At 50.5% G+C, this 26,047-nt stretch overlaps 1 protein-coding gene and 1 long non-coding RNA gene across 2 annotated transcripts in view; one reads left to right on the forward strand and one right to left on the reverse strand.

Moving 5' to 3' along the window:
* Positions 1-686: 686 nt before the first annotated feature.
* LOC127490744 (uncharacterized) overlaps positions 687-26,047 on the reverse strand; it is a 32,746-nt gene continuing 7,385 nt past the window's right edge. Inside the window, exons 2-3 of the long non-coding RNA XR_007919128.2 lie at positions 25,384-25,533; positions 687-915 (exon numbers count right to left, since the gene is read on the reverse strand). This is a non-coding gene — a long non-coding RNA (uncharacterized lncRNA). The remainder of the gene's footprint in view (positions 916-25,383; positions 25,534-26,047) is intronic.
* Positions 11,076-20,261, forward strand: ODF1 (outer dense fiber of sperm tails 1). The gene is made up of 2 exons (XM_002710721.4): positions 11,076-11,526; positions 19,690-20,261. The coding sequence occupies exons 1-2, from the start codon at positions 11,207-11,209 to the stop codon at positions 20,129-20,131; spliced, it is 762 nt and encodes a 253-aa protein (XP_002710767.1). The 5' UTR covers positions 11,076-11,206; the 3' UTR covers positions 20,132-20,261.

The following is a 26,047-nucleotide window of genomic DNA, read 5'->3' on the forward strand; positions in this document are numbered from 1 at the left end:
TGCCTGCAGGGCTGTCCTGCGGACGCTGGCAGCCCTCGGCTCCTCACTGCCTCCCCGCATACGTCGTCTCCACCCTTAGATTTTTGTTCTTTACTCTTTAGGGGAGGTTGAGGAGTGATGTTCATTATTCTGTAACTCCTTTCTGCTGTGTCAGGGCGTTGTTCGTGCAAGGGAACAAAAATCCCTTGCTCTCTGATCTAGAGGGACCATGTATGGAGCTAGAGGTTCCACACCACTCATTGGCAAAGGGTGGAATGCCTGCTTCATCAGCATTTCTGCAAGAAACCAAATTCTAGAGGAGACAGATTTGACAATCAGGCAAAGAAGGACCAAGAGTAAGAGCCATGCCTGAGAAGGAGAGCACTTTTTCCCAGATGGTGGAAGCTGGGGGGACTTCCCTTACCAAAATCGTGGGACCACTTGGCTTGAGCATAGAGCCTTTGGCTATCTTTGTCTATCAGCCCACTGTTGTGAACATAAGCCTGGCAAGCTTTATCGCTCACTCCACATTTCCATCTTGTCCTGTCAGCAGGTGATCTAGGGCTTGTAGGTGGCTCATGAACACTTTAGCTTGGGAATCTAAAGACAGGAGTAGTTTGTGTGCTTCCTGGGCCAAGTCCCCCACGCCAACAGACAGGTTTCTTAAAACAACTTCATGGTATGTAGTAAGAGTTTCTCTCATTATGGTGGAAAAGTTTACAGGGGGCTGTTCCCGCCAATAGTAGCTTCTCAGGACAACGAGTAGGAAAAGGTGTCAGCTGGAAAGAGCCTCAGCCTTAATGCCCCTCCCTAGGGAGGAGTGTGTGGCAAAATGCAATATCTACTTATCTTTTAGCCTTTGAAGATAAACATGAGGTCCTCATTGGGCTCACAGACTTGGCAGGATTTTCCTCCGGGCGGGCGTGCCTGTGAAGACTGGAAGGGAAGAGGTTTAATTCTTGACAGATGTACCAAGCTGGAAATCCCTGTAATCTAACCGCAGCTGGGGTGCTAAATAGCACCCGAGGGCGTCCGGGCCATTTAGGACAGTCCCCCCTCCAGGTTCTGAAGAGAACTAGGTCTCCTAGGGAGATCAGTTGTTTGTGATTTTTGGAACCTGGCACCAGGAGAATCTTGTTGCCATATGTGGTCAGTCTTCTGCTCCTGACCTGAATTAAGAGGATGCCAGGGGCCGGTGCCGCGGCTCAATAGGCTAATCCTCCACCTTGCGGCACCAGCACACCAGGTTCTAGTCTCGGTCAGGGCGCCGGATTCTGTCCCGGTTGCCCCTCTTCCAGGCCAGCTCTCTGCTGTGGCGAGGGAGTGCAGTGGAGGATGGCCCAAGTGCTTGGGCCCTGCACCCCATGGGAGACCAGGATAAGCACCTGGCTCCTGGCTTCGGATCAGCGCGATGTGCTGGCCGCAGCGTGCCGGCCGTGGCGGTCATTGGAGGGTGAACCAACAGCAAAAGGAAGACCTTCCTCTCTGTCTCTCTCTCTCACTGTCCACTCTGCCTGTCAAAAAATAAAAATAAAAATAAATAAAAATAAAAAAAGGATGCCAGAAGTGAGAAAGGGCCTCCCATAAAATATCCCAAAATGGGTGAGGCTGTGAGGTAGCCGTGGGTGCCAACCTCATCCTAAAGAAGCAAACAGGCAATAAATAGCTTGCTTTGAGGGTCTGGGGTCTTGGAGCCGGTCCCGGAACCTCCCGAGGGGCAGCCTTGTTGGCTGCTGCACCTGCCCAGTGCATTCCCTCCGAGGACAGAGCTATTGCCTTCCAGGTGTTCCAACAGCCACTTCCAGAACTCCCACATGAATCAGAAAAATTAATGTTCCTACCTGTGACATCCAGGGTCACCCAGGGGCGTGATGATTCTATGGGTGCTGGGAGCCACCCAAGTTCCGGGGCCCTGTGGGTCCTCTCCCTTTGGAGCTGAGGGCAACCCCAGCTCCGATGCCCCTAACGGTGGGTCAAATCCCTTGTGTCAATGACCCAGCTTCCCACACCCAAAGCCCTGGGTTAGTCCTGAGGTCACAGGACACTGGTAGCTGGACTGCTCTCCTAGGAGCCTGTTGTCTGGACTGTAGCTTCCTGTGTTGGAACCCCTCTTCCTCTTTAGCCTTCTCTTTATAATTAAACACTCAAATGCTAAAGTTTGGTAGGAAGACAGAAATTAGCCCGTGTGTGTGAAAGAGGCCTATGGAAAACAGCAACCCCTAGCAGCCTTGGAAGCAGCCCAGAACCTGCTTTCCCAGGCCGTAGCAGAGAGCTGGATCAGAAGTGGAGCAGCCAGGACTCGAACCGGCGCCCATATGCCCATATGGGATGCTGGCACTGCAGGTGGCGGCTTTACCCACTACGCCACAGTGCCCACCCCAGAATCTTTTTTGTGATACTGAATATTTATTCAAGACAATAATACACCAAGCATATTTACAAGTAGAGCCACAGAGCACGGACATATTTCAAACTTGGAGTGTGGTTTTGCCACTCACAGTGCACAAAAAAGGTAATTCCTATATTAATTATAGAACCTAATAAAAATAATTTTTCTTTAACAGATAATTTCTTTAAATTGAGGGAGATGTCCTTAAACTTTTTTTTTTCAGGAATTATTTATTTATTTGAAAGGCAGAGTTACAGAGAGGGAGAGGCAGAGGCAGAGTCTTCCACCCACTGGTTCACTCCCTAGAGAGCCACAGTGGCCAGAGCTGTACTGATCCGAAGCCAGGATCCAGGAGCTTCTTCCAGGTCTCCCACATGGGTGCAGGGGCCCAAGCACTTGGGCCATCTTCTAGTGGTATCTCAGGCCTTAGCAGGGAGCTGGATCAGAAGTGGAGCAGCCGGGACTCGAACCGGCGCCATATGGGATGCTGCCCCTACATTCTTTACTTTTAGTAGTCAGTAAGGAAAAAAAGAGTTTGTTTTTATAGAGGTCTCAAGGGTTCCTGTTTTTCTTTAAGATAAAATTGACTTCATGATTCATGGTTAAGAAACATATGAAGCTCAGAATTTGACACTATAAAGTCCTGCCCATACCCCAGTGACTTTATAGCCTTCCCCTCAAGGAAAGTACCCCAGGAGAATCCTCTCTGTCTAGCCCAACAGGGCTACCCAGTCTGATAACACTGGGTAATAAAACCTTGGGAGAAATCTTACCTAGTTCACAGCCGGCAAAGCCTTTGACCAGGAGAAGAGGCAGGGAAGGGGGAGAAAGAGAGGGAAGACCCGAACCCTCTTCCCTTGTAAGCCCCAGGCTGCAGGCAGCCGGTGCTGTCAGCTCTCAGTGGGCCTGGCAGGTGCACTCTCTCCATTGAACGTTGTAACCTTGCTTACCCCAGTCTGAATGACTGGCACTCTCTCTGGAACATTTGGAGAGGTGCCCATCCATTCTGATGGTGCCCTCCCTCCTTAAACCTGCTACCCTGCTCACCATGGTTTGTTGTCCCACACCTGAAATGCTTTGCGTACAGGAAAACAAGAGCGTCTACCACAGATGTCTCCAGAAGCTTATCTGGCCTCAGATTCGTGGGAGCCTGGGTTATGTGGCCAGCTTCTTTAGAAGCTGCCACGATCCCCTACCTCTTGCAGAAATTCTGTAAGCGTCCAGTGAACACACCAAGGATGTTTAGCGTTCCTTCTGCCCTGGAAGACCTTGGAAATAACTTTCCATTTCTAAGCCTCCGATGAGCCTGTGACAGCAGGAGCGGCCAGCCAGCCTGGGAGATCTCTGAGAAGCCTTCAGGGTCTTCCTCATTAACACAGGACTGCCTCTTGCCTGGACTTTTGTTGCCAGTGGCTTCTCAATGGCCGTTTCCTGTCCCAAACCCCAAGCCACCTTTTCATTCCTTCTGACTAAGCGGCCAATTTTCCAGAACTTTCTGTTCTGTCCCCTCCACCCTGGAGTCACACTATAGAACACACTGAGTACAACCATAAACACACGGCTATTGCCGGAACACTTGGCTGCACCAGACAACACAGTCCACCATGTTGGAGTTCAGTGTCCCATAGACCCTCGGGACGGGGACCCGGGATGGCCAGGTTCCACGCTAGCATGTGACATGGGAGGTCTCTAACCCTTCCCCAAGGTGACGCTGGTTTCTATCTGAAGCTTCCCCTGCATGGCCTATGCTGCCCACACCTCTACCAGCATTCTGGTCTTCAGCCCCCAGCAAAACTGTCCAAAACACTCAGCCTACAACAGCCTGGGCTTTCTCTGTCCTCCAGCTGCTCCAGACTTTCCGGGCAAACCGGCACCAGAAGCTCCTCTACTTCATAGCAGCAACCCCACTCCTTGGTGCCAATTTTCTGTACTAGTCCACTTTTCGTTCCTTTACCTAAAACACCCGAGAGAAGTTTCTTTGGGAAAGAAAAGGTTTATTTCAGCTTACAGTTTGAGGTTACAGGATTGGGCAGCCCTGTAGTCCAGCGTCTGATGATGGCCAGCTGTGCTGAGTGAGCCAGGGAGGGGAGGGAGAAGCTGGGCCAAACTCCCAATGAAAAACACTCAAGGGGCCAGTGCTGTGGCATAGCTAGGTAAGGCCACCACCTGCTGTGCCGGCATCCCATATGGGCTCTGGTTCAAGACCCGGCTGCTCCACTTCCAATCCAGCTCTCTGCTATGGCCTGGGAAAGCAACAGAAGATGGCCCAAATGCTAGGGCCCCCGCACCCACATGGGAGACCCAGAAGAAGCTCCTGGCTTCTGGCTTCAGATTGGCCCAGCTCCAGCCATTGCGGCCATCTGGGGAGTGAACCAGTGGATGGAAGACCTCTCTCTCTCTACCTCTGCCTCTCTGTAGCTCTGCCTTTCAAATAAATAAATAAATCAAAGAAAGAAAGAAAGAAAGAAAGAAAGAGAGAGAGAGAAAGAGAAAGAGAGAAAGAGAGAGAGAGAAAGAAAGAAAAAGAAAGAAAGAAAGAAAGAAAGAAAGAAAGAAAGAAAGAAAGAAAGAAAGAAAGAAAGAGAAAGAAAGGAAGGAAGGAAGGAAGGAAGGAAGGAAGGAAGGAAGGAAGGAAGGAAAGGAAGGAAGGAAGGAAGGAAGGAAGGAAGGAAGGAAGGAAGGAAGGAAGCCGGCGCCGCGGCTCACTAGGCTAATCCTCCACCTAGTGGCACCGGCACACCGGGTTCTAGTCCCGGTCGGGGCGCCGGTTTCTGTCCCGGTTGCCCCTCTTCCAGGCCAGCTCTCTGCTGTGGCCTGGGAGTGCAGTGGAGGATGGCCCAAGTGCTTGGGCCCTGCACCCCATGGGAGCCCAGGATAAGTAGCTGGCTCCTGCCATCAGTCAGTGCGGTGCGCTGGCCGCAGTGTGCCGGCTGCGGCGGCCATTGGAGGGTGAACCAATGGCGAAGGAAGACCTTTCTCTCTCTCTCTCTCTCTCTCACTGTCCACTCTGCCTGTCAAAAAAAAAATAATAATAAATAAAAAAAAGAAAGAAGGAAGGAAGGAAGGGGAAGAGAAGGAAGGAAGGAAAGAAAGAAAGGAAAGAAAGGAAGCCACTCAAACCCCTCCCAGGAACCCCTCTCCGAAGGCATGCGCCCAGTGTACCAAAGACCTCCCACGGGCACCACCCATGCCATCGTTAGAACAAGTGTCCCTCCTTAATCAAATAAATCACGAACAGTTTAAGCAAGGACAGTATTGTGGCGTGGGGCATGCTGGGCCACCACCTGCCCATGTTGGTATCCCGTAAAAGCACCTGTTCAAGCCTCGGCCATCCCATGCCCAAGTCAGCTTCCTGCCAACGCAACTGGGAAAGCAGCAGAGGATAGTTTTAAAAGCTGCATTAGTTTTGGGGAGACAAATCTTGCTGTACGCATGATGTTCCACCCTTGGCTGCCCAAAATTCACTTCTTTTCTCATACAATATACAACTGATTGCATCCCCAAAGTCCCAAAGTCTTAACTCAGTTGGGCATTAATTTAAAAGTCTATAGTCTCATCTGAGGCTCAAGGCAAACTCTCTTAGCTATGGACCTTATAAAGTCAAAAGCAAGTTACATACTGCCAACACGCAGTGGGGAGGCCAGCCACCCGTGTGCACTTCCATTCTAAACAGGAGACAAGGAAGCAGGATTACCAGGGCTAAGGCACGATCAAGCTCCTAGGGCCGGCTGGGGTCACATGCCTGCCCTGCAGAGAGGCAACTTTATTTGTAGTTCCTATAGGTGCCAGACAGGACTGGGAGAGGGGAACACGGTGCTGTGCATGCTGGGTGGGCCAAGCACTGGCTGTCCATTGCAGGCTGACTTCCCCAGTGGCCTGCTCAGAGCTGAAGACCGCCTAGGTTCTGGGACCAGAGATGGCTTCTGGGATTCAGTGCAAAGCGGACAGTGTGATGGACAGAACAGTATTGGAAAGTGTCTCCTTACAAAACTAGCAACACCGTCATTGAAAGACCTTATCCAAAATTGTGAGTCTACAGGCCGGTGCCGTGGCTCACTAGGCTAATCCTCCGCCTAGCGGCGCTGGCACACCGTGTTCTAGTCCCGGTCGGGGCGCTGGATTCTGTCCGGTTGCCCCTCTTCCAGGCCAGCTCTCTGCTGTGGCCAGGGAGTGCAGTGGAGGATGGCCCAAGTACTTGGGCCCTGCACCCCATGGGAGACCAGGAGAAGTACCTGGCTCCTGCCATCGGATCAGCGTGGAGACCAGGATAAGTACCTGGCTCCTGCCATCGGATCAGCGTGGTGCACTGGACGCAGTGTGCCGGCCGCGGCAGCCATTGGAGGGTGAACCAACGGCAAAAGGAAGACCTTTCTCTCTGTCTCTCTCTCTCACTGTCCACGCTGCCTGTCAAAAAAAAAAAAAAAAGAAAAAAAGAAAAAGAAAAAGAAAAAATTGTGAGTCTACAAAGTCATCTATAGTTCTACTGCTTGGGTAACTACAGGTAATTTTTTAGGGTATTTCTCTTGTAGATTCTTTGTAACAGAGTTGAGGACACACTGTGTGTATAATTTTAATATTTGAGCACTTGCTTTGATCCAGCAGCTGCTAGAGCAGTATCAGAGGAAGAGACAAAGGGAAAGATCTTCCATCCTCTGACACACTCCCCAAATAGCCACAATGGCTGGGGCTGGGCCAGGCTGAAGTCAGGAGCCAGAAGCGCCATCTGGGTCTCCCTCATGGGTGGCAGAGGCCCAAGTTCATGGGCCATCTTCTGCTGCTTTCCCTGGCACATTAGCAGGGAGCTGGACGGGAAGCAGAAGAGACGAGACTCAAACTGGCGCTGCGATACGGGCTCTGGTGCTGAAGGTGGAAGCTGGACCCCTCGCCCGTCAGTGGCAGCCCTGGAGGGTATATCTGTGATGCTGGCCTCCTGAATCACCTTACCTGCAGCTGTCCCATCTGATGCAAGAGGCACGGGGACCATCGTTGGCCCTTAGCTCTGCCAGTGCCGGGGACCCAGCACAAAAACAAATGAAAGTTAAAGCAGAACAAAACAAAGGCCCTGACAGCTTGCTGCAAGGTGAAGTGACCCTGGAGGACCACTCGGTTCCATCTCCCCGAGGACTGCTTGAGCGCAGTGTGGGATCTGCCTGTGGTTCCCATTCGTCCCACTGCTTCCCTTCACTGCCCCTCGGATGGTGCTCCCAGCAAAGTTTCTTTCTTACTTTTTTATTTTTCAAAATTTTTTTTAAAATTTTATTTAAGCTATACAAACTTCATGCCTTTCATATATACAAATGTAGGAACACAGTGATACTTCCCACCTAACCCTCCCGTCCGCCCTCACTCCGCCCTTCTTCCACCCCATCTCCTATTCTCACTCTTCACTTTTACAAAGATCTAATTTCAGTTTCCTTTATACTCATAAGAGTAACACTACAGTAAGTAAAGAGTTCATCAAATAGGATTCAGAAAAAATCACTATTCCTCAAAGTAGAGACAAGCGCTGTAAACAATCATTGAATCTCAAAATATCCATTTCACTCCTCTACATTACCTTTTAAATACTCCATTAGTTACCACGTATGACATTTTTTTTTTTTTGGTACTGGCTAATTTCACTATGTTTAATGGTTTTCAGTTGCATAGATCACTCTTTGAAAAAATAGACTTATTTATTTGAAAGATAAAACTACAAAGACCATGAGAATGAGAGCAATCTTCCATCTACTGCTTCACTCTTCAAATGGCCGTAAAGGGCAGGGCTGGGCCAAGCCAAAGCCAGGAACCTGGAGTTCCATCCGGGTCTCCCACATGGGTGCAGGGGCCCAAGGACTTGGGCCATCTTCTACTGCTTTCCCAGGTGTGTTAGCAGGGAGCCGGATTGGAAGTGGAGAGGAGCAGCTTGGACTGGAACTGGTGCTCATATGGTATACTGGTGTCACAGGGGGTAGCTTAACCTGCTGTGCCACAACACCAGCCCCTATAGATCATTCTTATGGGTTAGCAGGTTCTGATGAATTTCAACACTGTCTGACACGAATAGATCACGTTTCCATCTGGTCTTTCACGGAGATACTACTGGATTCTGTCACTTGAAATGATGAGAATGTGCTTGGTAATGAAGAGGGAACTCACTGGGAAGATGGGATAAAGGAAGAGCCCTAGTTGAAATACAGCTATCACCATCTTAATAATGTGCCACACAAATACAGATGTGTGTATTGAAGCTCCTGGACCTGTGTATTTAGCAGTTGAAAACGGAGAGCTTGCCCGTCTCAACCTTTGCTGACATTTGCACAGGGATGGAATTGGAGTGGAAATAAGTGTTCAGAAGTTGATCCCTGGGAGCTGGATAACTGCACCACACCTGCGATTATCTCTCTGGGGAGGGTAGGCACACCACCATTAGCGGAGCCCACCCCCACTAGCGGAGCCCACCGCTCAGAGCTGGGTGGAATCGATCTGGAAAGACATCAGCGTTTGTCTGTAGCAGGGTGATATTCAAGTCTGAGTCCTCCCAATAAGTCAAGGGGCCCAGGGACTCTGCTTTTCTTCCCTAAGACACGTCACCTGCACAGAAGGGGCTTCCTGCGCCACGCCTGGGGCAGGTGGAGCCGCTGGGAACAGTGCTGTGGTCTCCCGGTGGACAGGGATCTTGCCTCTGTGATCACGCCTCCTGCAAGCCTGTCTCTACTGCTTCCCCATTCCCACTTGTTTTTCCTCAAAGTTGGCCTCCTCTTTCATCCTGGGTGAGCTTGCCCACTCCCAGGGTTCCCACCACCCATGGCTCCCTAATTTATCTCTGTGACCCTGTACTCCCTCGAGTTCCAGACCCAATCTGTTGACAGGCTTCTCCACATGCGTCCCTTTCAAGGTGTCATCTCCTATCCACCAGGTCCCTCACACCGACTCTTCTTCCAGAGTTCCTTGTCCCAGTGCACCTGGAGTCTGCCACCCTACAAGCCTGGAAGGCATTTCTGACGCCTCCGCCCTCATTCTGTTCATTTTTTTTTTTTAATGTACTCATTTGATAGTTCAGCAAATAAACATAAGCCACCTGCTGTGTGCCAGGCCTTGTGTTAGCTATCTAAAAGTGAGCAGAAGTTGACACGGTCCCTCCCCTCCCGGCCCGTAGTCCAGTTGGAGAAACAAATTGTGCCTGAGGAAGGGTGTGTAGAGCCCTGGGAATGTCTGGGGGCCAGCGGGGGCTCCCTCAGCATCATACAAGAGGAGAGTTTGAAGAGTGCCTGAGGGACTAAGCCAGTCAGACAGATGGACAGTGGGAAGTTCCAGTTCGAGCGGACAGGACAGTAGGTGTATACGCCACGAGAGAGGGATGACCTTCAAGAAAGGTCACCATGGCGGAGGTGGACCAAGTTACTGTAATGACGATGGGAGGGGCTGCAGGGACGGGCAGGGGCTCTATTGCAGCAGCTACCCTGAGGATTTTGGTGCTTCCAAGAGGACAGGGAAGACTTTGAAGGGTTTTAAGGTGGGCAGGGTGGGGAGAACTTGAGAGAGGACAGCTTTACCCATGAAAACCACTCTGGTTGCGACGCGGATGGGCCCTGAATGGACGTGCATGGCGGCCGTCCCCCTGGCTTTCTCCTGGCCATCCCCACGCCCTGATCCCCAGCCTGGAGTTCTATCATCTCTTGTCTTCCAGCGGAAGACCCCCCTCCAGATGCCCCCTTGCAATTCACCTTCAGGGTGGCTATCTGACTACCTTTCCACTTCTCAATAGCAAAGAAAACCAACGATTCTCCACCGGGCTCAGAATAAAGTGCAAACTCAGTCTGGCCGGCAGATTCCTTCACTCCTGGCCCCTGTCTCCCTCTCCTGCGCCACATCCAACCACTTGTCCTCAAGTACCAAATGCCCTAACCCATGAAAAGGAGGGTTGAGAGCTGGACAGCGGTTTGAGGGAAAGGACTAGCTGGGTAGAAGGAGCGCAAGCCAGGAGGCTGTGCCTAAGGCCCGCGATGTTGATCCAATGGAGCGTGCAGGGAACTGGCTGAAGTAGGGGTGTCGGGCATTGGCGTTGAGAAGCTTTAGGCAGTACCACAGGAGTATCAGGATCACCACTGGGGTCACCGAGGGACAAGGCCTCTGGGGGCTCAGAGGTGTGATCAGGGTGCAGGTGCTGGGAGGTGATCCCTAAAGACAAGGCTCTGAGCACTGAGTGGTGGAAGATGAGGGCAGGAACCCCCCTCCGCTGCACAACTCATGGCCTGGGATAGCCAGGACCCTCATGAGCAAAGAACGGGCAGGACTGAGAGACTTCGCACTCAGAAGGTCGAGATCAAGGGCTGCCTTGGTTAGGATAACTCTAAGAAAAATTTGTAATAGTCTGCCTGCCTGGAGCCTGAATAAGTTGTAGAGTCCAAGGGGCTAGAGCTAAAGGACACAGAGAAAAGAGCCGGGCAGCTCCTGCCATGGCCCCCCACCTCGAGATCAACCAACACAGAGACACAGCTAGGGCTCATTCCCAGCGCTTACACAGTCAGGGACATGAACCATCAACCCCGTGAACCCAAAGAGCAGTGACCCCTCCCACCCACGGTGAATAAACCCTCAATGTTCGTGTGGTTCTGGGGCAGCTCTGCAGCTCAGGAGGGGCTCAGCAGGCCATGACTGAGTGCGGTTCACATGGCAACCAGAAGACTATGACATCCTCAGAGGGCGGTGAGGTCACAGAGCAGAAGCCTTCAAGTAAGTGAACCATGTGGGCCTCATGTATTTTTAAAAGAAACTTCTGAGAAGAGCTTAGAACAATTTTTTTCCCCTGAGTGCCATTCCCCAAAGGTACTCACAGAACAATAAGGTGTGACTGTAATGGCTGCACTGAGTTGTCTTTTGGACAGCGTTAGAAGGGACATAAAGAAGGTGGACAGAGAACTCAGGCAACTGAGATGCATCGACGAACTTAGCACGCGTTGCCTGTGCGACCTGTACATGCATCCGTACTGCTGTTGTGACTTGCACCCGTACCCCTACTGCCTATGCTATTCCAAGAGGTCCCGTTCCTGTGGCCTGTGTGACATCTACCCTTGCTGCCTGTGTGACTACAAGCTTTACTGTCTTCGACCATCTCTCAGAAGTTTGGAGAGGAAAGCCATTAGAGCCATAGAGGATGAAAAGAGAGAGCTTGCCAAGTAAGGGAACTTGTTCTCTAGTTGGTATATTAGCCTTATAAGTTGAAATACGGTAGGGCGGGGGTGGGGAACGTGGCAGTCTATACTTGAACAAAGATCAAAAGGGTTCAACACAAGGACCCTGGTGACTTAGGGAAGATTTAAGGAGAACAAGTGGGAGCATGACGGGAATGGTAAGATTCTCAAAAGACAATGTAATGACGTCAGTTGGCAAGGTTGGTGGTGGTTTAATGGTAGGTGTGCCAACATGATAAATAAGGTGGCTTTAATGACAGATAGAAACGGGGGTGTCATTAAAAAGCCATTGGCAATGACAAACTAAACATTTTTTTCTGGTTATGAATGAAGTGATTGGAGTATATTTGGACTTACAGAAATGACTACAGAAGTAATCATAATTGATCAAATCCTTAATATTTGCCAGAGGCTTTGAGAGTAGGGGAGCAAACTGAACAATAGAAGCATTTCCTGGGTTTTGGAGGGAAGCCTTTCTCCCAGCCCCCAACTCCAGACATCCATAATCTGTTGCCCACCTTCTCCAGCCCGACTAAAGGCTGTATGAATAAATTACAGAAGTTGCAGCTTTCATAACAGACTTTTAAAGAGCTTTGATAGAACTGGATACTTTTAAAAATCACTCTACAAATTTTGGGGTTTGATGACATTTTCTTTGTGTCCAGGAGAAAGCTTTCCTTTTCAAACTTTCTACCTATGCCATTTAATCTGTTACTGTTGGTGGAAAGGCAGTTGAAAGCACTGTCCCTGGTTAAATAAATTACAGACCATTCATATGCTGGGATAATATGGAAAAAGGATTGAGAAAGCATTTTACATATTGGTGAAAAAAGCAAGGCGCAGAAAAATTGTGTTTAGTATGCTAATTATTTTAGAAAACATATGCATAGGAAAATGGATGATGGATGAATGGATATTATAAATGATAGATGATAGATAACAAATGATAAATATAGACGATAGATTAGACAGGTAGGGATGATGGATGGATGAATAGAGTCCCTTGACAACAGTGACTGTGATGTGTCATTGGAAAGGACAATGACAATTACTGTCTAGGTCACCAGTCACAAAGATCAGGAATGGACCTGTGACAAAGTTATAAATTCAGCTATACTCTCATTGTTTATTTTTACTACTTAGGATATCAAATTAAAATAAATTGTTCACACCATGAGTCTGGAACTCTTTTTTTTTTTTTTTAGACTTATTTATTTTACTTGAAAGGTGGAGTTACTGAGAGGGAGAGGCAGAGAAAGAGAGAGAGATCTTCCATTAGCTGTTTCACTTCCCAAATGGCTGTGACAGCTGGAGCTGGGCCAGTCTGAAGCCAGAAGCCAGCAGCCAGGAGCTTCCTCCGGGTCTCCCATGTGGGTGCAGGGGCCCAAGGACTTGGGCCATCTTCCCCTGCCTTCCCAGGCACACCAGCAGGGAGCTGGATCAGAAGCAGAGCAGCTGCGACTCAAACCAGCACCCATATGGGATGCCAGCGCTGCAGGCAGTGGCCCAACCTGCTATGCCACAGTGCCAGCTCCGCAAACTCTTTTTAATGTTTGATGCTGGGACTGGCATTGTGGCACATCAGGTTAACTTGCCACCTGCAATGCTGGCAGCTCATATGAGGACCACGTCGAGTTCCAGCTGCTCTGCTGCCTATCCATATCCTTGCTAATGAGCCTGGGAAAGCAGTGGAAGATGGCCCAAGTGCTTGGGATCCTACTACCCACATGGGAGACCTGGATGGAATTCCAGGCTCCCAGCTTTGCGTTGGCCCAGCCCTAGCCGTTATGGCTACATAGGGAGCCACACATCTCGTACATCATACAAGATATGAGAACTTCTCTGGTTTGTGCCGCTTTTCCTGACAGTATATGGGTCTTAGATTTTCCCCTGTGCCTGCGGCAGTATGTGAAGCTGGTGATGCCTTCACATTAATTCCTACATCTCTGAACTGACAACTCCATGTCCACTTAGAAACGACCTACGGCTCGCCCTCTTTTCTCCCCAGCCACTTTCCTTCCCATTCATAACACCTTGTGAAATTTCTACGCTCTATTTCTGACAGCTTGAGATTTCACTCCCCAGTAGGGATTAGTGCCTCCGACAAAGCTAAATATTCAGTTTTCCTGAATATGGGGAGAAATAAGCCCTAACCCCAACCCCTCACCCAGAGGACTCCCACAGTGACTATTTTTTTCTTCCAGTGAAATAGCTCTTTTTGTCTGGTCTCTCAGCCAGCTCCTGATCCATGACTGAACAGGTCCAGAAATACCATGGAGATTCAATGCTTACAGCCAGTCCTTGGTGTGAAACTCGCTGCAGGCCTTCTGAGTCTGGGATCCATAGTCACATGAGCTTCCATCCATGCAGGGATACCAGATCTGTTAGTCACCTCACCCTTTCAGCTGTCAGGCTGTGTCGTCCAGAGGTCCGCTGCCCAACGAGAAAGACTCCCTGCTTCACAGTTGCCTTGTCCCCACTGAAATCAGTGTTCTACGTGAACGTGGACCTGCTGTCTCTGGGGCTCATTGAGCCTTGGCTCACACTTTCTTACGAGCACCCTTAAGTTTCTTTTTTCTTTTTTAAATTATGCTTTAATTCCAATTTCCATGAACTTTTTTTTTTTATTCGACAGATAGAGTTAGACATTGAGAGAGAGACAGAAAGATCTTCCTTCCATTGGTTCACCCCCGAAATGGCCACTTCAGCCGGAACTACACAGATCCGAAGCCAGGAGCCAGGTGCTTCTTCCTGGTCTCCTACACAGGTGCAGGGCCCAAGCACTTGGGCTCTCCTCCACTGCCTTCCCGGGCCACAGCAGAGAGCTGGACTGGAAGAGGAGCAACCGGGACTAGAACCCAGCACCCATATGGGATGCTGGTGCCGCAGGTGGAGGATTAACCAAGTGAGCCACGGCGCTGGCCCCATCAGCACCCTTAAGTTTCTTGAGCACTCCTGAGCCAGCCGACTCATGTGTGTCTTGTCAGACTGGGCATGGAGGTTCTGGCCCATCTCCACTGTTTCTTGAGCGGCTGCTTCCAGAAATACCTTGGCAGTGTCTTCCTTAGCGAGCACTTGGGTTTGTTTCACTTCCCTGAGATCTCCTTTTCCTCCCTAAGTCATATTTGCGCCCAAAGCACTGGCAGTGCCCTTGACCCTTCCTCCTCGGAAACGAGAGGTGACTGAATTTGGTGCCACAAGCCGCACGGGAGTTCGCACCTGACTTGCCATCACACTTCGCAGTCTTTCTTGTCCTACAGCTGGAGACACAAACCCCAGCCCCTCCTCAGTGCTGCCTCTGGGAGCTTATCTAATTAGTGGGTGTCTCACTGTGGCTCTGACACCTGGCACCAGGCCTGTGGGCATCCCAGCTGTACCCAGGAGCTGCACTGGGCTCAACCTCTGCACCTGTTACTGGCTCTGGAAATTAATCCTGAGACTGCCCCTCCATCCATGCACCCAACTACCTGTGGCCTGAACCTCTCTAAGAAATTCCCTTGAGGGGGCTGGTGCTGTGGCACAGCAGATTAACGCCCTGGCCTGAAGCGCTGGCATCCCATATGGGCACCAGTTCAAGACCCGGCTCCTCCTCTTCCAATCCAGCTCTCTGCTTTGGCCTGGGAAAGCAGTGGAAGATGGCCCAAGTCCTTGGGCCCCTACAGCCACATGAGAACCTGGAAGAAGCTCCTGGCTTCAGATGGGCGCAGCTTCAGCCGTTGTGTCCAACTGGACAGTGAACAATCGGATGGAAGACCTCTCTCTCTCCCTCTCTCTGTCTCTCCTCTCTCTGTGTATCTCTGACTTTCAAATAAATAAACAAATCTTTAAAAAAAGAAATTCCCTTGAGAACCCCGACATGAAGGGCACCACGTTAAAACATCAAAATTGGACTTCTCATTTCTTCTCCTGATACCCCCTTCATGCCCTGAGCACGAGGTTTTTGGCAAATCCACTCTTCCTCGGTGAGGCTGGTGACAGTCCCTTTGTGGGGTTCAGCTCTTTGTGGGTTTGCTGGTGCCTTGTCCAGGTCTATTCCCAGAGGCCAGAGCATGATTGAGCCATGGGAAGCCAGCAGAGAGCCACTCCAGGGATCTCTGGCTGGTGAAAACCTGGCTCACCCACCGAGAAGACTCCTTCCTTTTCCTCTGTGTCCTCTGCAGAGGTCAGAGAGAGCTGGGCCCTTCAGTCCCCTCTTAGGCTAATCTCTTCATATGCGTAGGCCTTGCGGCCCTGTCACCCCTTGGCTGCAGAGGTAGGCACAGGTGCCCACTGAGGTCAAACGCTCTCTGGTTTGACTGTACTGTTTAATGATGAAGACTTGGGGTTTGATCACATTAAGCCTCAGATAGGTGGGGCCTGGTACAGCCTGGTAAGGGAGCCTCAGAGTTTGCTGAGTGAAAACCATGCCTGGTGCTTTGTGGCTGTCTGACCTTCTCCCACCCTGGTGGGCCAACATCATCTCAGTCATCTTGCAAATGCTGAAACAGATGCAGGAACACTGTTCTTGTCTGCTGGATGTGGCAGAGCCAAGACTTGAAGCCATGTTTGCCTGAGTCTGGACTCCACACGTTTAATCACTAGGTTAGTGGTTCTCAAAGTGTGTTCCCTGGACCAGCCTAAGCGGCATCACCCAGCACTTCTTCAAAATGCAAATCCTCGGCCCCACCCCAGATCCACTGAATCTGAAACCCTGGGTGTGGGTCCTCGCCACCTGCAACTTGCAGAGCTCAGCCGTGGAGTCAGGTGCACCTGTCTGCTGAGTGACGCTGTCTTCACCCAACGTCTGGAGAAGAGAGAACAGGCAGGAAAAAAGGCAAAGGGAGAAGAAAAGAAAAAGAAGAAGATGTGTTGGAAGGGAGAGGTCGAGTTTAAACAGGTCTTCGAAGCCAAGCACCCAAAGGAGGCCGGGATGAAGGCTCCCCTCCCTTCGCGCCCAGGCGGAGGTGGGCATTTGTGACATCTCTGCTACCTTGTTCAGTGCGAGGCTGGGTGGGACTGACGCCTTGTGAAGATGGCTGAACAGATGCCCCTGCTGTGGGCAGTGAACTCCAGCTTCACCAGGGAGAAGAGGTGGCAGCACAGGCACCTGCTGTCTGCTTCCATTGCCCTGGCATTTCCAGCAGGCTCCCTGCGGGGCAGGTTTCCCTGTTTCCTGAGGTTTGAACTTCGTCCCTGTTCACAAGGATGGGAGGCAGAACCCCAGAGAGCCATGGAAAATCCCATACAGGGTGCAACTCCAGGCAAGAGTCATGTTGCCAGAAAAATATGGCCCCTCCATTTTCCTGTAAACCCACACTGCCTTGCTGCTAACTACTGCCTAGAAGCAAGAAGAGGAAGAAGTCTGACCTGGCCAAAGGTTTTTAAACAATTTTCTGAAGACTCGATGGATTCAAGACCCCTGTGCAGCTGCTGCGGGGTCGCAGGAGCCAAAGGGAGAGGCACAGAGAAGAGGGAACTCGGCAGTAGTGTGGAGTCGCTCCCTCCCTGGCACACAGGCTGCCAAGGGCATGGATCTGGGGGTGAACTTTGGCTGACTTCTGCAGGCTGCAAGAGAGCTGCGTCTTGCAGAATCACCATAGCAGCGATGGGGGTCCCTGCCCGCCTTGGCTGTGGCTGATCTGGGTTCAACCCTGTGATCCCTCCAGAGGGCACCACGGGCTCCTGGCTGAGTCTGGGCTGGGTCCCTACATCTTTGCAAGCCCACATGGAGGACCTAGTGCTGATTCTCCTGCTGCCCTCCATGGTATGGTACAGGCCACTCTGGAGCACCCTGGGTAAGACAGCCCTGAGGCTGGCGCTGTGGCATAGCAGGTAAAGTCGCCACCTGTGGTGCAGCATCCTATGTTGGTGCTGGTGCAGAGTCCTGGCTCTGCTCCAGCACCAGCTTTTTGCTAATGTGCCTGGGAAAGCAGCAGAAGATGGCCCACGTTCTAGGGCCCCTGCACCCACATGGGAGACCTGGAGGAAGTTCCAGGTTCCTGGCTTCAGTATGGGGAGTAAACCCATGGATAGAAGATAGCCCATCCCAACTTGGCCTTTCAAAATGAATAAGACAAATCTTAAAAAAAGACAGCCCTGTGCCACCCAGGTTGCTTGTGGCCTGGGGGAGGAAGTGGAGCTGACAGTCCGCTGGGGTGTTACACAAGTCGTTTCTGTTTGCCTGTGTCTTGCTGGACTAAGTTCTATTTGATGTTGTGTAATTAGCCACTAAGAGTCTTAGCTTTCAGTACAGGAATAGTGAACCCACACCTTTGTTAACTCAATCATGATTAAGACTTGTGTGAAAAACAGCAGCTAAGTGTACTACATATAGCACGATTTCATAAGAACACACCGAACTATATGAATATAGGAATACACATATGGAAAGTCTAGCACCATAATGTTAAGTGTTACAAGGGATTATGGGTATTTTTAAAATATCCCATCTTGTGCTGATCTGCATTTTCTGAGTCTTCTACAGTTAAGCTGAACAATGTATACAGCAAAAAGGAAGGAAATTTACAAACAAAATTCAGCATGAACGGTGACAATGATAATTACATCTGTATATCACAGTTATTGTGCAGATTAAATGAAATAATGGCTTTAATATACTTAATGCTTTCCATGGAATATTAAAAGAGAGAAACCTAACACCCTAACTATGCACCAAGTGCTACGGTAAATACTTTTCCTGCATTACTAATTTAGACCTCACAAAAACCCAGTGAGGTAGACTACCACTGTGTCTTCCAGAAGTTCAAGGAAAAAGGATTCTTGTGAAAAAACAACGCATGGAAATTCAAGATTTTTGACACCATAATAAAACTTGTAATTCTGCTTTCTATGAACTTTCTGAAGAACACTGGCATTGTCTTAATTTTACAGATAACGAAACTGAGGCGTAGAGAAGTACCTTGTCCACGTGGCACAGACAAGATACATAAACTTAGCTCCTCGGGGTCCAGAAGTCTATGACTTCTCCATGTATCCTAACCGATGGATAGGTGTGAGTCACTCTTGCCATTTTTTTTATTAAGGATTCACACAGTAGGACCACCTAGTCTACAGGGATCACCGCAGTGGTATTTAACAGCTGGCTCCGTGGGGCCCTGATCTGCAGTGTTTAGTTAATTGTTGTGAAGATTCCCACGGTGACTGATTCCAAGCTATCCACAGGAAGGCAGGGAACAAGGAGCTGGGAAGAGGTGTGTGCGATCAGCTCTTGCAAACTGGTGGGCTCCCAACCAGCCCAGTGCCTGAGCTACCCAGCCGCAAGCTGATGGTCTCTGTGGTGCCTGGTGTCCAAGTGTGGGGCAGTTTGGCAGTGGCAGGAGGAGCCAACTCCGAGTAGGCAGGGCCAGGTCCCAAAGGGCAGAGCCAGATCCTAGTGGGCAGGGCCAGGTCCCAGTGGGCAGGGCCAGGCTGTGGCTCTCCTGCCATGTGGCTGTGGATGGAACTTTCCGGCTGAGTCTGTGAGACTGCCCAGTGACACCATCAGGACTTCATATTGCAGGGCAGGCTTCCCAAACTGGCAGCATCTCTAAAATGCTGAGTTAAAATGGTGTCTCCTGGGTGCGTCCCATTGAAGAGAAAAGCTCTGTTGATACTTATGTATCACTACTAATATGTGGCATTACTAATATTAATGGTAATAACTGGCCGGCGCCGTGGCTCAATAGGCTAATCCTCCACCTTGCGGCGCCGGCACACCGGGTTCTAGTCCCGGTCGGGGCGCCGGATTCTGTCCCGGTTGCCCCTCTTCCAGGCCAGCTCTCTGCTATGGCCAGGGAGTGCAGTGGAGGATGGCCCAGGTGCTTGGGCCCTGCACCCCATGGGAGACCAGGAAAAGCACCTGGATCCTGGCTCCTGCCATCGGATCAGCGCGGTGCGCCGGCTGCAGCGGCGGCCATTGGAGGGTGAACCAACGGCAAAGGAAGACCTTTCTCTCTCTGTCTCTCTCTCTCACTGTCCACTCTGCCTATCCAAAAAAAAAAAAAAATATTAATGGTAATAACTAACACATATCTGTAGAGTTCAACCTTTCACACTGACTGCTGTTAACTTATGCTACAAACAATAATATAGATTGAAATGTGGCGTCACAGGCTGTGGCTGAGGTCTAAGCACCTTCTTCCCTTGCCCTCTCTTTTTGCTCAATTCCAGACTGAGAAGAACCACGAATAGAATCCTGGCCTCCTCTTGCTGTAGCAGTAACATTTTAGGATCGGTGAACGTGTGCGGCTTTGAACCTGACCAAGTCAAAGTACGAGTGAAGGACGGAAAGGTGTGTGTGTCAGCCGAGCGGGAGAACAGGTACGACTGCCTTGGGTCGAAAAAGTACAGCTACATGAACATCTGCAAAGAGTTCAGCTTGCCGCCGTGTGTGGACGAGAAGGACGTGACGTACTCGTACGGGCTGGGCAGCTGTGTGAAGATCGAGTCGCCGTGCTACCCATGCACTTCTCCCTGCAACCCCTGCAGCCCCTGTAGCCCTTGCAACCCCTGTAACCCCTGCAGCCCCTGCAGCCCCTGCAGCCCCTGCGACCCCTGCAGCCCCTGCTACCCCTGCGGCAGCCGATTTTCCTGTAGGAAGATGATTTTGTAAGGCATCCGGATGTAGGAACCCATAACTTAGAATTCAGCCCAGCCAGGCAGCTCTTCCAGTGTTTCTCTTCCCCTTCCCATGGCCCATGTAGGTTAGGCACATAGGAGGTTAAATACACAACTGCAATCTGCTGGTGGTGTGTGAAAGTCTTTTGGCCGAACCCCTCACGGGAGCCCTGCAGAGTTGGTGGGTGTTGGAAGAAGCAATGGACGGAAATGGAGGATGAGATGGTGAGCTCTCCTCTCCACCTGGCTACCTCTGAATTCTAGGAGAAGATACTTTCTGGGTGGGCTTCCCCAGACACTGTGTGTCCAAATGAGCCCATGGAATGGCCTCAGCCCAGAAACCAAACTGTGAGAGCAGAACCAGAGTAGTTAGGGCTGAAGAAAACCATTTCTCAAAGCTGCTGCAATGGCGGGTCCTGGAGAGCCAGGGACGCCCCAGGTGCCGGGGGTTCAGTTTGCACCAGGGCAGTGAATATGAGGCCAGGGGCCAGGGGCTGGGAGAGCGCCCCCAGGGCTCGTGGTGTTCCTACATTCCTGTGATTCTGGGGACTGGCCAGCTCTGGTCTGGTGTTGTTTTGTAAACTTGTCAGGATTCACTGCAATTGTCTTAAGTCCTGAAACTACCTTGGGGCCCAGAAGTTCAGTTCAGGAAGGGAAAAGCAGAGCTCTCACAAAATGGTGGAGCTCCCCCGAACTTGGATCCTCATGGACACAGCCCTTGAGTCCTTCTTGGTTGCTGGGACAGAAACGAGTGGAGAAGACGACGGGGATGATGGGGAGGGATTGGAATGAGACTGGCTTCAAGCCTGATTCTCGGCAAGCACACAAAACCCTCCAGTTTGCATGGAAGTCTTGTTAGTCTCAGCAGCATGTGGGTTACAGTAGTGGTTCAGCCTTGACTGCACTTGGGGAGTCTTTAAAATATGGTGTTAGGCCAGCGCCGTGGCTCAATAGGCTAATCCTCTGCCTTACGGCGCTGGCACACCGGGTTCTAGTCCCGGTCAGGGTGCTGGATTCTGTCCCGGTTGCCCCTCTTCCAGGCCAGCTCTCTGCTGTGGCCAGGGAAGGCAGTGGAGGATGGCCCAAGTGCTTGGGCCCTATACCCGCATGGGAGACCAGGAGGAAGCACCTGGCTCCTGGCTTCGGATCAGCGCGGTGTGCCAGCCGCAGCGTGCCAGCCGTGGCGGCCATTGGAGGGTGAACCAACGGCAAAGGAAGGCCTTTCTCTCTGTATCTCTCTCACTATCCACTCTGCCTGTCAAAAAAAAAAAAATTTTGAAAAATATGGTGTTAAACAAAAGACAAAAAGTAAATATATATATAATATAAATATATAACAGCAAATACATATATAAAATATGTAAAAAATAAAAAAGCTTCTCAAAACAAAGGAAAAATATTGGAGTCTGGGTCCCATCTTCAGAGATTCTAATGTAATGGACTTGAGATAAAATCTGGGCATCAAGCCGTTTAAGTTTCTCCAGATGCGTCACGCATACAGCTAAGGGTGAGACTTCTGGATGGGATCTGAAAGCTCTCCCAGTCTTTAAAGTTGCCTCCAAGTTCAAGGGTGAAGAATGTTGATGGTGAAAGTCGGCACATTTTGTTCAATTGAGAAAGTAGTGGCCCTCTCACACAAGTGAAGAAACACTGAACATTTCAAAAAGGTATAACTTAGCAACTACAGGCATATATATATAGAGAGAGAGAGAGAGAGAGACATATATATATGGTTGTATATGAAAAACTGTAGAGTCACCCTTGTTTTGCTCTGTTGATTAGACACTTGTAAACAGTCTAGATTCTAAGTTATGTATTTTTTAATTCTTTTTTTAATTTATTATTTATTTGACAGCGTTATAGACAGTGAGAGAGCGACAGAGAGAAAGGTCTTCCTTCTGCTGGTTCACTCCCCAAATGGCCGCTACAGACGGCTCTGAGCCGAGCCGAAGCCAGGAGCCAGGTGCTTCTTCCTGGTCTCCCATGTGGGTACAGGAGCCCAAGCACTTGGGCCATCCTCCATTGCCCTCCCCGGCAACAGCAGAGAGCTGGACTGGAAGAGGAGCAATCGGGACTAGAACCCGGCGCCCATATGGGATTCCGGTGCTGCAGGTGGAGGATTAACCAAGTGAGCCACAGGCCGGCCCCATAAGTTATTCATTTTTTGAAAACAATTTTGAAAAATTTTCACCCTGTAGAGTCGACGAATCCCACCAGGTTCTTAACCCCTTGGGCGAGCGGGGCCCTCTGTCTGTGTGGCATCTTTGCTGGGTATTCCTAGGCAGAGCTCACTCTGTACTCACCCACACCCACCTATCTGTCTGCCAGCTCGGCACTCCATCCATTCATCTATGAGCGGCTAGCCAGACCTCATCATTTGAAATGCCGGGCATATGCTCTGCCTCTAGGATGCAGAGAAAATACCCTTTTGGGAAATGCCTCAAGTTGAATTCAAGGAAGGGTGCTGTGGAGGGGTGAAGGGTAGGGAGCAGAGAGGTGGGCGGAAAGTGAATTTACAAAGGTTGGGAGAGGCCAGGGGCCTTCCAAACATTCCCATGGCATGCGCTGCTGACGTCACTGCCTTGCAGGACACCTCAGGGAGTCAGAGCTGGGGCTGCACTGAAGTAGCTGCCTGTGTCCACCCACCATCCCCCCAAAGCGAGACCGGGTGGAGAGACAAGTGCTCCGAGTGATGCACAGTGCCAGGAGCTGTTGTCGGTAAGTACCTGTCCAGGAGCTGCTGCAGGTGAAGGCAAGGCTACCACTGCACTGTGACTGTCAGAACACCTGACAGATGTCATCAAGAACCAGCTACATGGTGTGCAGTTGAGAGCCCTCCAAAATGAGAGGAGGGTGTGTGGGAGGTGGCGCAAGCCAGAGGAGGCAGAGCTTGGCAGTGGGCCTTGTCTGAGGTCTTGAACAAGGGCACACAGCAGGGCTTGTCCCATGCCTGACAGGGTTCCTGAGAACAGCGTGGAAGGGTGCCAAGGTTCAGAAACTGCCCTTGGCTGGGTGGATGGACTCCTGGGCTTGGATAGCTCTGCTGTGGCCTTTGGGGCCATTTTGCAGATCAGAGTCCAATTACAAACTCCTGGCTCCATCTACCTGGGTGGGAGATGGGAAGAGGGGGTGACTCAAGTGGGCAGAGGCAAAAAATTGGCCTAGAAGGGAACTGAAAGATGAAGGAACCTCAGAGCTACTCACTGTTCAGCATGTGTCTAATGAATAAATGTATCAAATAGGTACACAAACATGCTCAGTAAATACTGTACAATTGAGATTGAAGGGGCTGGCGCTGTGGCACAGCAGGTTAATGCCCTGGCCTGAAGCGCTGGCATCCCATATGAGTGCCAGTTCGAGTCCTGGCTGCTCCACTTCCGATCCAGCTCTCTGCTATGGCCTGGGAAAGCAGTGGAAGATGGCCCAAGTCCTTGGGCCCCTGCACCTGCGTGGGAGACCCGGAGGAAGCTCCTGGCTCCTGGCTTTGGATCAGCACAGCTCCGGCCGTTGCGGCCAATTGGGGAGTGAACCAGTTGATGGAAGACACCTCTCTCTCTCTCTCTCTCTGCCTCTCCTCTCTCTGTGTAACTCTTTCAAATAAAAAAATATTAAAAAAAAAAAAAAAAGAAATTGGAGGGCCTGGCTTTGTGGTGTAGCAGGTAAAGTTGCCACCTGCAAGCAACGCCAGCATCCCATATGGGTACCAGTTCGAGACCTGGCTGCTCCACTTCCCATAGCAGCTCCCTGCTAACGTGCCTGGGAAAGCAGTAGAAGATGGCTCAAGTGCTTGGACCCCTGCACCTACGTGGGAGACCCAGAGGAAGCTCCAGGTTCCTGGCTTCTGCCTGGCCCAGCCCCAACCCATGCAGCCATTTGGGAAATGAACCAGCGGATGGAAGATTCTGTCTCTCTAACTCTGCCTTTCAAATAAATATATTTTTTTAAAAATTGGAGATGAAGATACCAAAACTCAGTGTTCATGGAATATAACCTAGAAGCAAAGAGCTACTTCACTATCATAAACAGAAAGCTTCTCAGGTGTAGGATTGCATGGAAGCTATTTTATAAAATGATTTTATAAAGATTCTAAGGGGCCAGCACTGTGGCATAGTGGGTAAAACCACCGCCTGCAGTGCTGGCATCCCAAATGGGCACTGGTTCGAGTCCCGGATTGAAGACCTCTCTCTCTCTCTCTGCCTCTCCTTCTCTCTGTATGTAACTTTTTCAAATAAATAAATCTTAAAAAAAAAAAAAAGATTTTATAAAGATTCTCAGTTGACCATTTTTCAGTCATAGTAAAATAATTTTATTTAGTGAATGATTCAGGTCTCCAGAAATAACAGACTAAGTTTCAATTTATCTTTCTTCCTTGTGAAGTAACTCCTTTTTCTGCCTCTGTCTCTGCAACACATGAGGACCACAGACCGCAGGAGGAGGGATCGTCCTGAGTGGGCTCTCTGGCTGAGGACCTTGTGCTCAAAATCGGGGCCAAGTGATCCCGAGGAGCAGGTGCTTGGTACAGCGGTTGAGACACCGCTGGGGACCCTGTGTCCCCCGTCAGAGTGCCTGCCTTCAAATCCTGGCTGCACTCCCTACTCCAGCTTCCTGATAATGCACACTCTGGGTAGGCCGCAGGTGGCTCCAGGACTTGGGTCCCTGTCACCCATATAGGTAACCAGGATTGAGTTCTTGGCTCCCAGCTCTGGCCTGATCCCAATCCCTGTTGTTGTAAACATTTAGGGGGTGAACCCGCAGATAGAAGATCTTTCTTTTCTTCCTCCCTCCCTCCCTCCCTCTCTCTCTCTCTCTTTCTTTCTTTCAGATTTATTTGAAAGAGTTAGAGAAGGAGAGGCAGAGGGAGAGAGAGGTCTTCCATCTGCTGGTTCACTGCCCAGTTGGCCACAATAGCCGGAGCTGTGCTGATCTGAAGCCAGGAGCCAGGAACCTCCTCCAGGTCTCCATGCGGGCACAGGGATTCAAGGACTTGGGCCATCTTCCACTGCTTTCCCAGGCTACAGCAGAGAGCTGGATTGGAAGTGGAGCAGCAGGGACTGGAACTGGCACCCATATGGGATGCTGGCACTGCAGGTGGGGCTTTATCCACTATGCCACACCCGGAAGATCTTTCTATATCTGCCTCTGTCTTTCCCTGCTTTTCAAGTACAAAAAGAAAAAAAGATACTGAAACCAAAAGGCCGTATTTGTAAGAAAAGTAAGGGCAGGGGAGGATGTCGCTGGGTGACTCACATGACTTTCAGTGAGGTTCACAGGGTGTGGAGCACAATTCTCAAGAGGCCTCCATGCGCCATGTGACGGTGGCCACAGTGGAGATGGACTCAGAAGTGACCCTCAGGCAGAAACTGCTTCTGACGTTGACACAGAAGTGCTTCTTCCTGTCTGGAGATGAGCAGTGAGTAGTAGTTCCTATTCCTAAAAATATGAAACAGAACCAAAATGCATCCCTCGCCTAGCCCGCTGAATCCTGCTGCACTTACACAGTTTGATAGCAAGACCTAACCCCTCCTCTCCCTAAGTTACACCAAGCCCTGGTGCCTATAGTAGTCCCACTAATCCTGGGAGATTTACTGTTACTCCTTGAAGGTTCATAAGCCTGGCCTTTGACAGATGACAGAGCCTCTGAACCCGAGGCCGTGGGTGCGCTTGAGAGAACATTCCAGGAACAGGGTTGTGGAGCCAGATAGGGTGTGTGACACTCAGCAGTCAGTGTTCCTGAGGCAGCTGGTCTACCACAGCGAAGCCTTCCACGGTCACCTCTCTGCATAGCAGAGAGCACCAGCCAGGGCACAGGCATGACCCTGCGTGGCTGGAATAACTTCTGCTGGTAGTGCAATGGGACCTCCAGGCACCAGACTATCCCAAATGTCCAGTCTGGAATGTTCTGGGGAAGAGA

Source organism: Oryctolagus cuniculus, chromosome 6 (genome assembly GCF_964237555.1).
Source record: "Oryctolagus cuniculus chromosome 6, mOryCun1.1, whole genome shotgun sequence".
NCBI classification, from domain to species: domain Eukaryota; kingdom Metazoa; phylum Chordata; class Mammalia; order Lagomorpha; family Leporidae; genus Oryctolagus; species Oryctolagus cuniculus.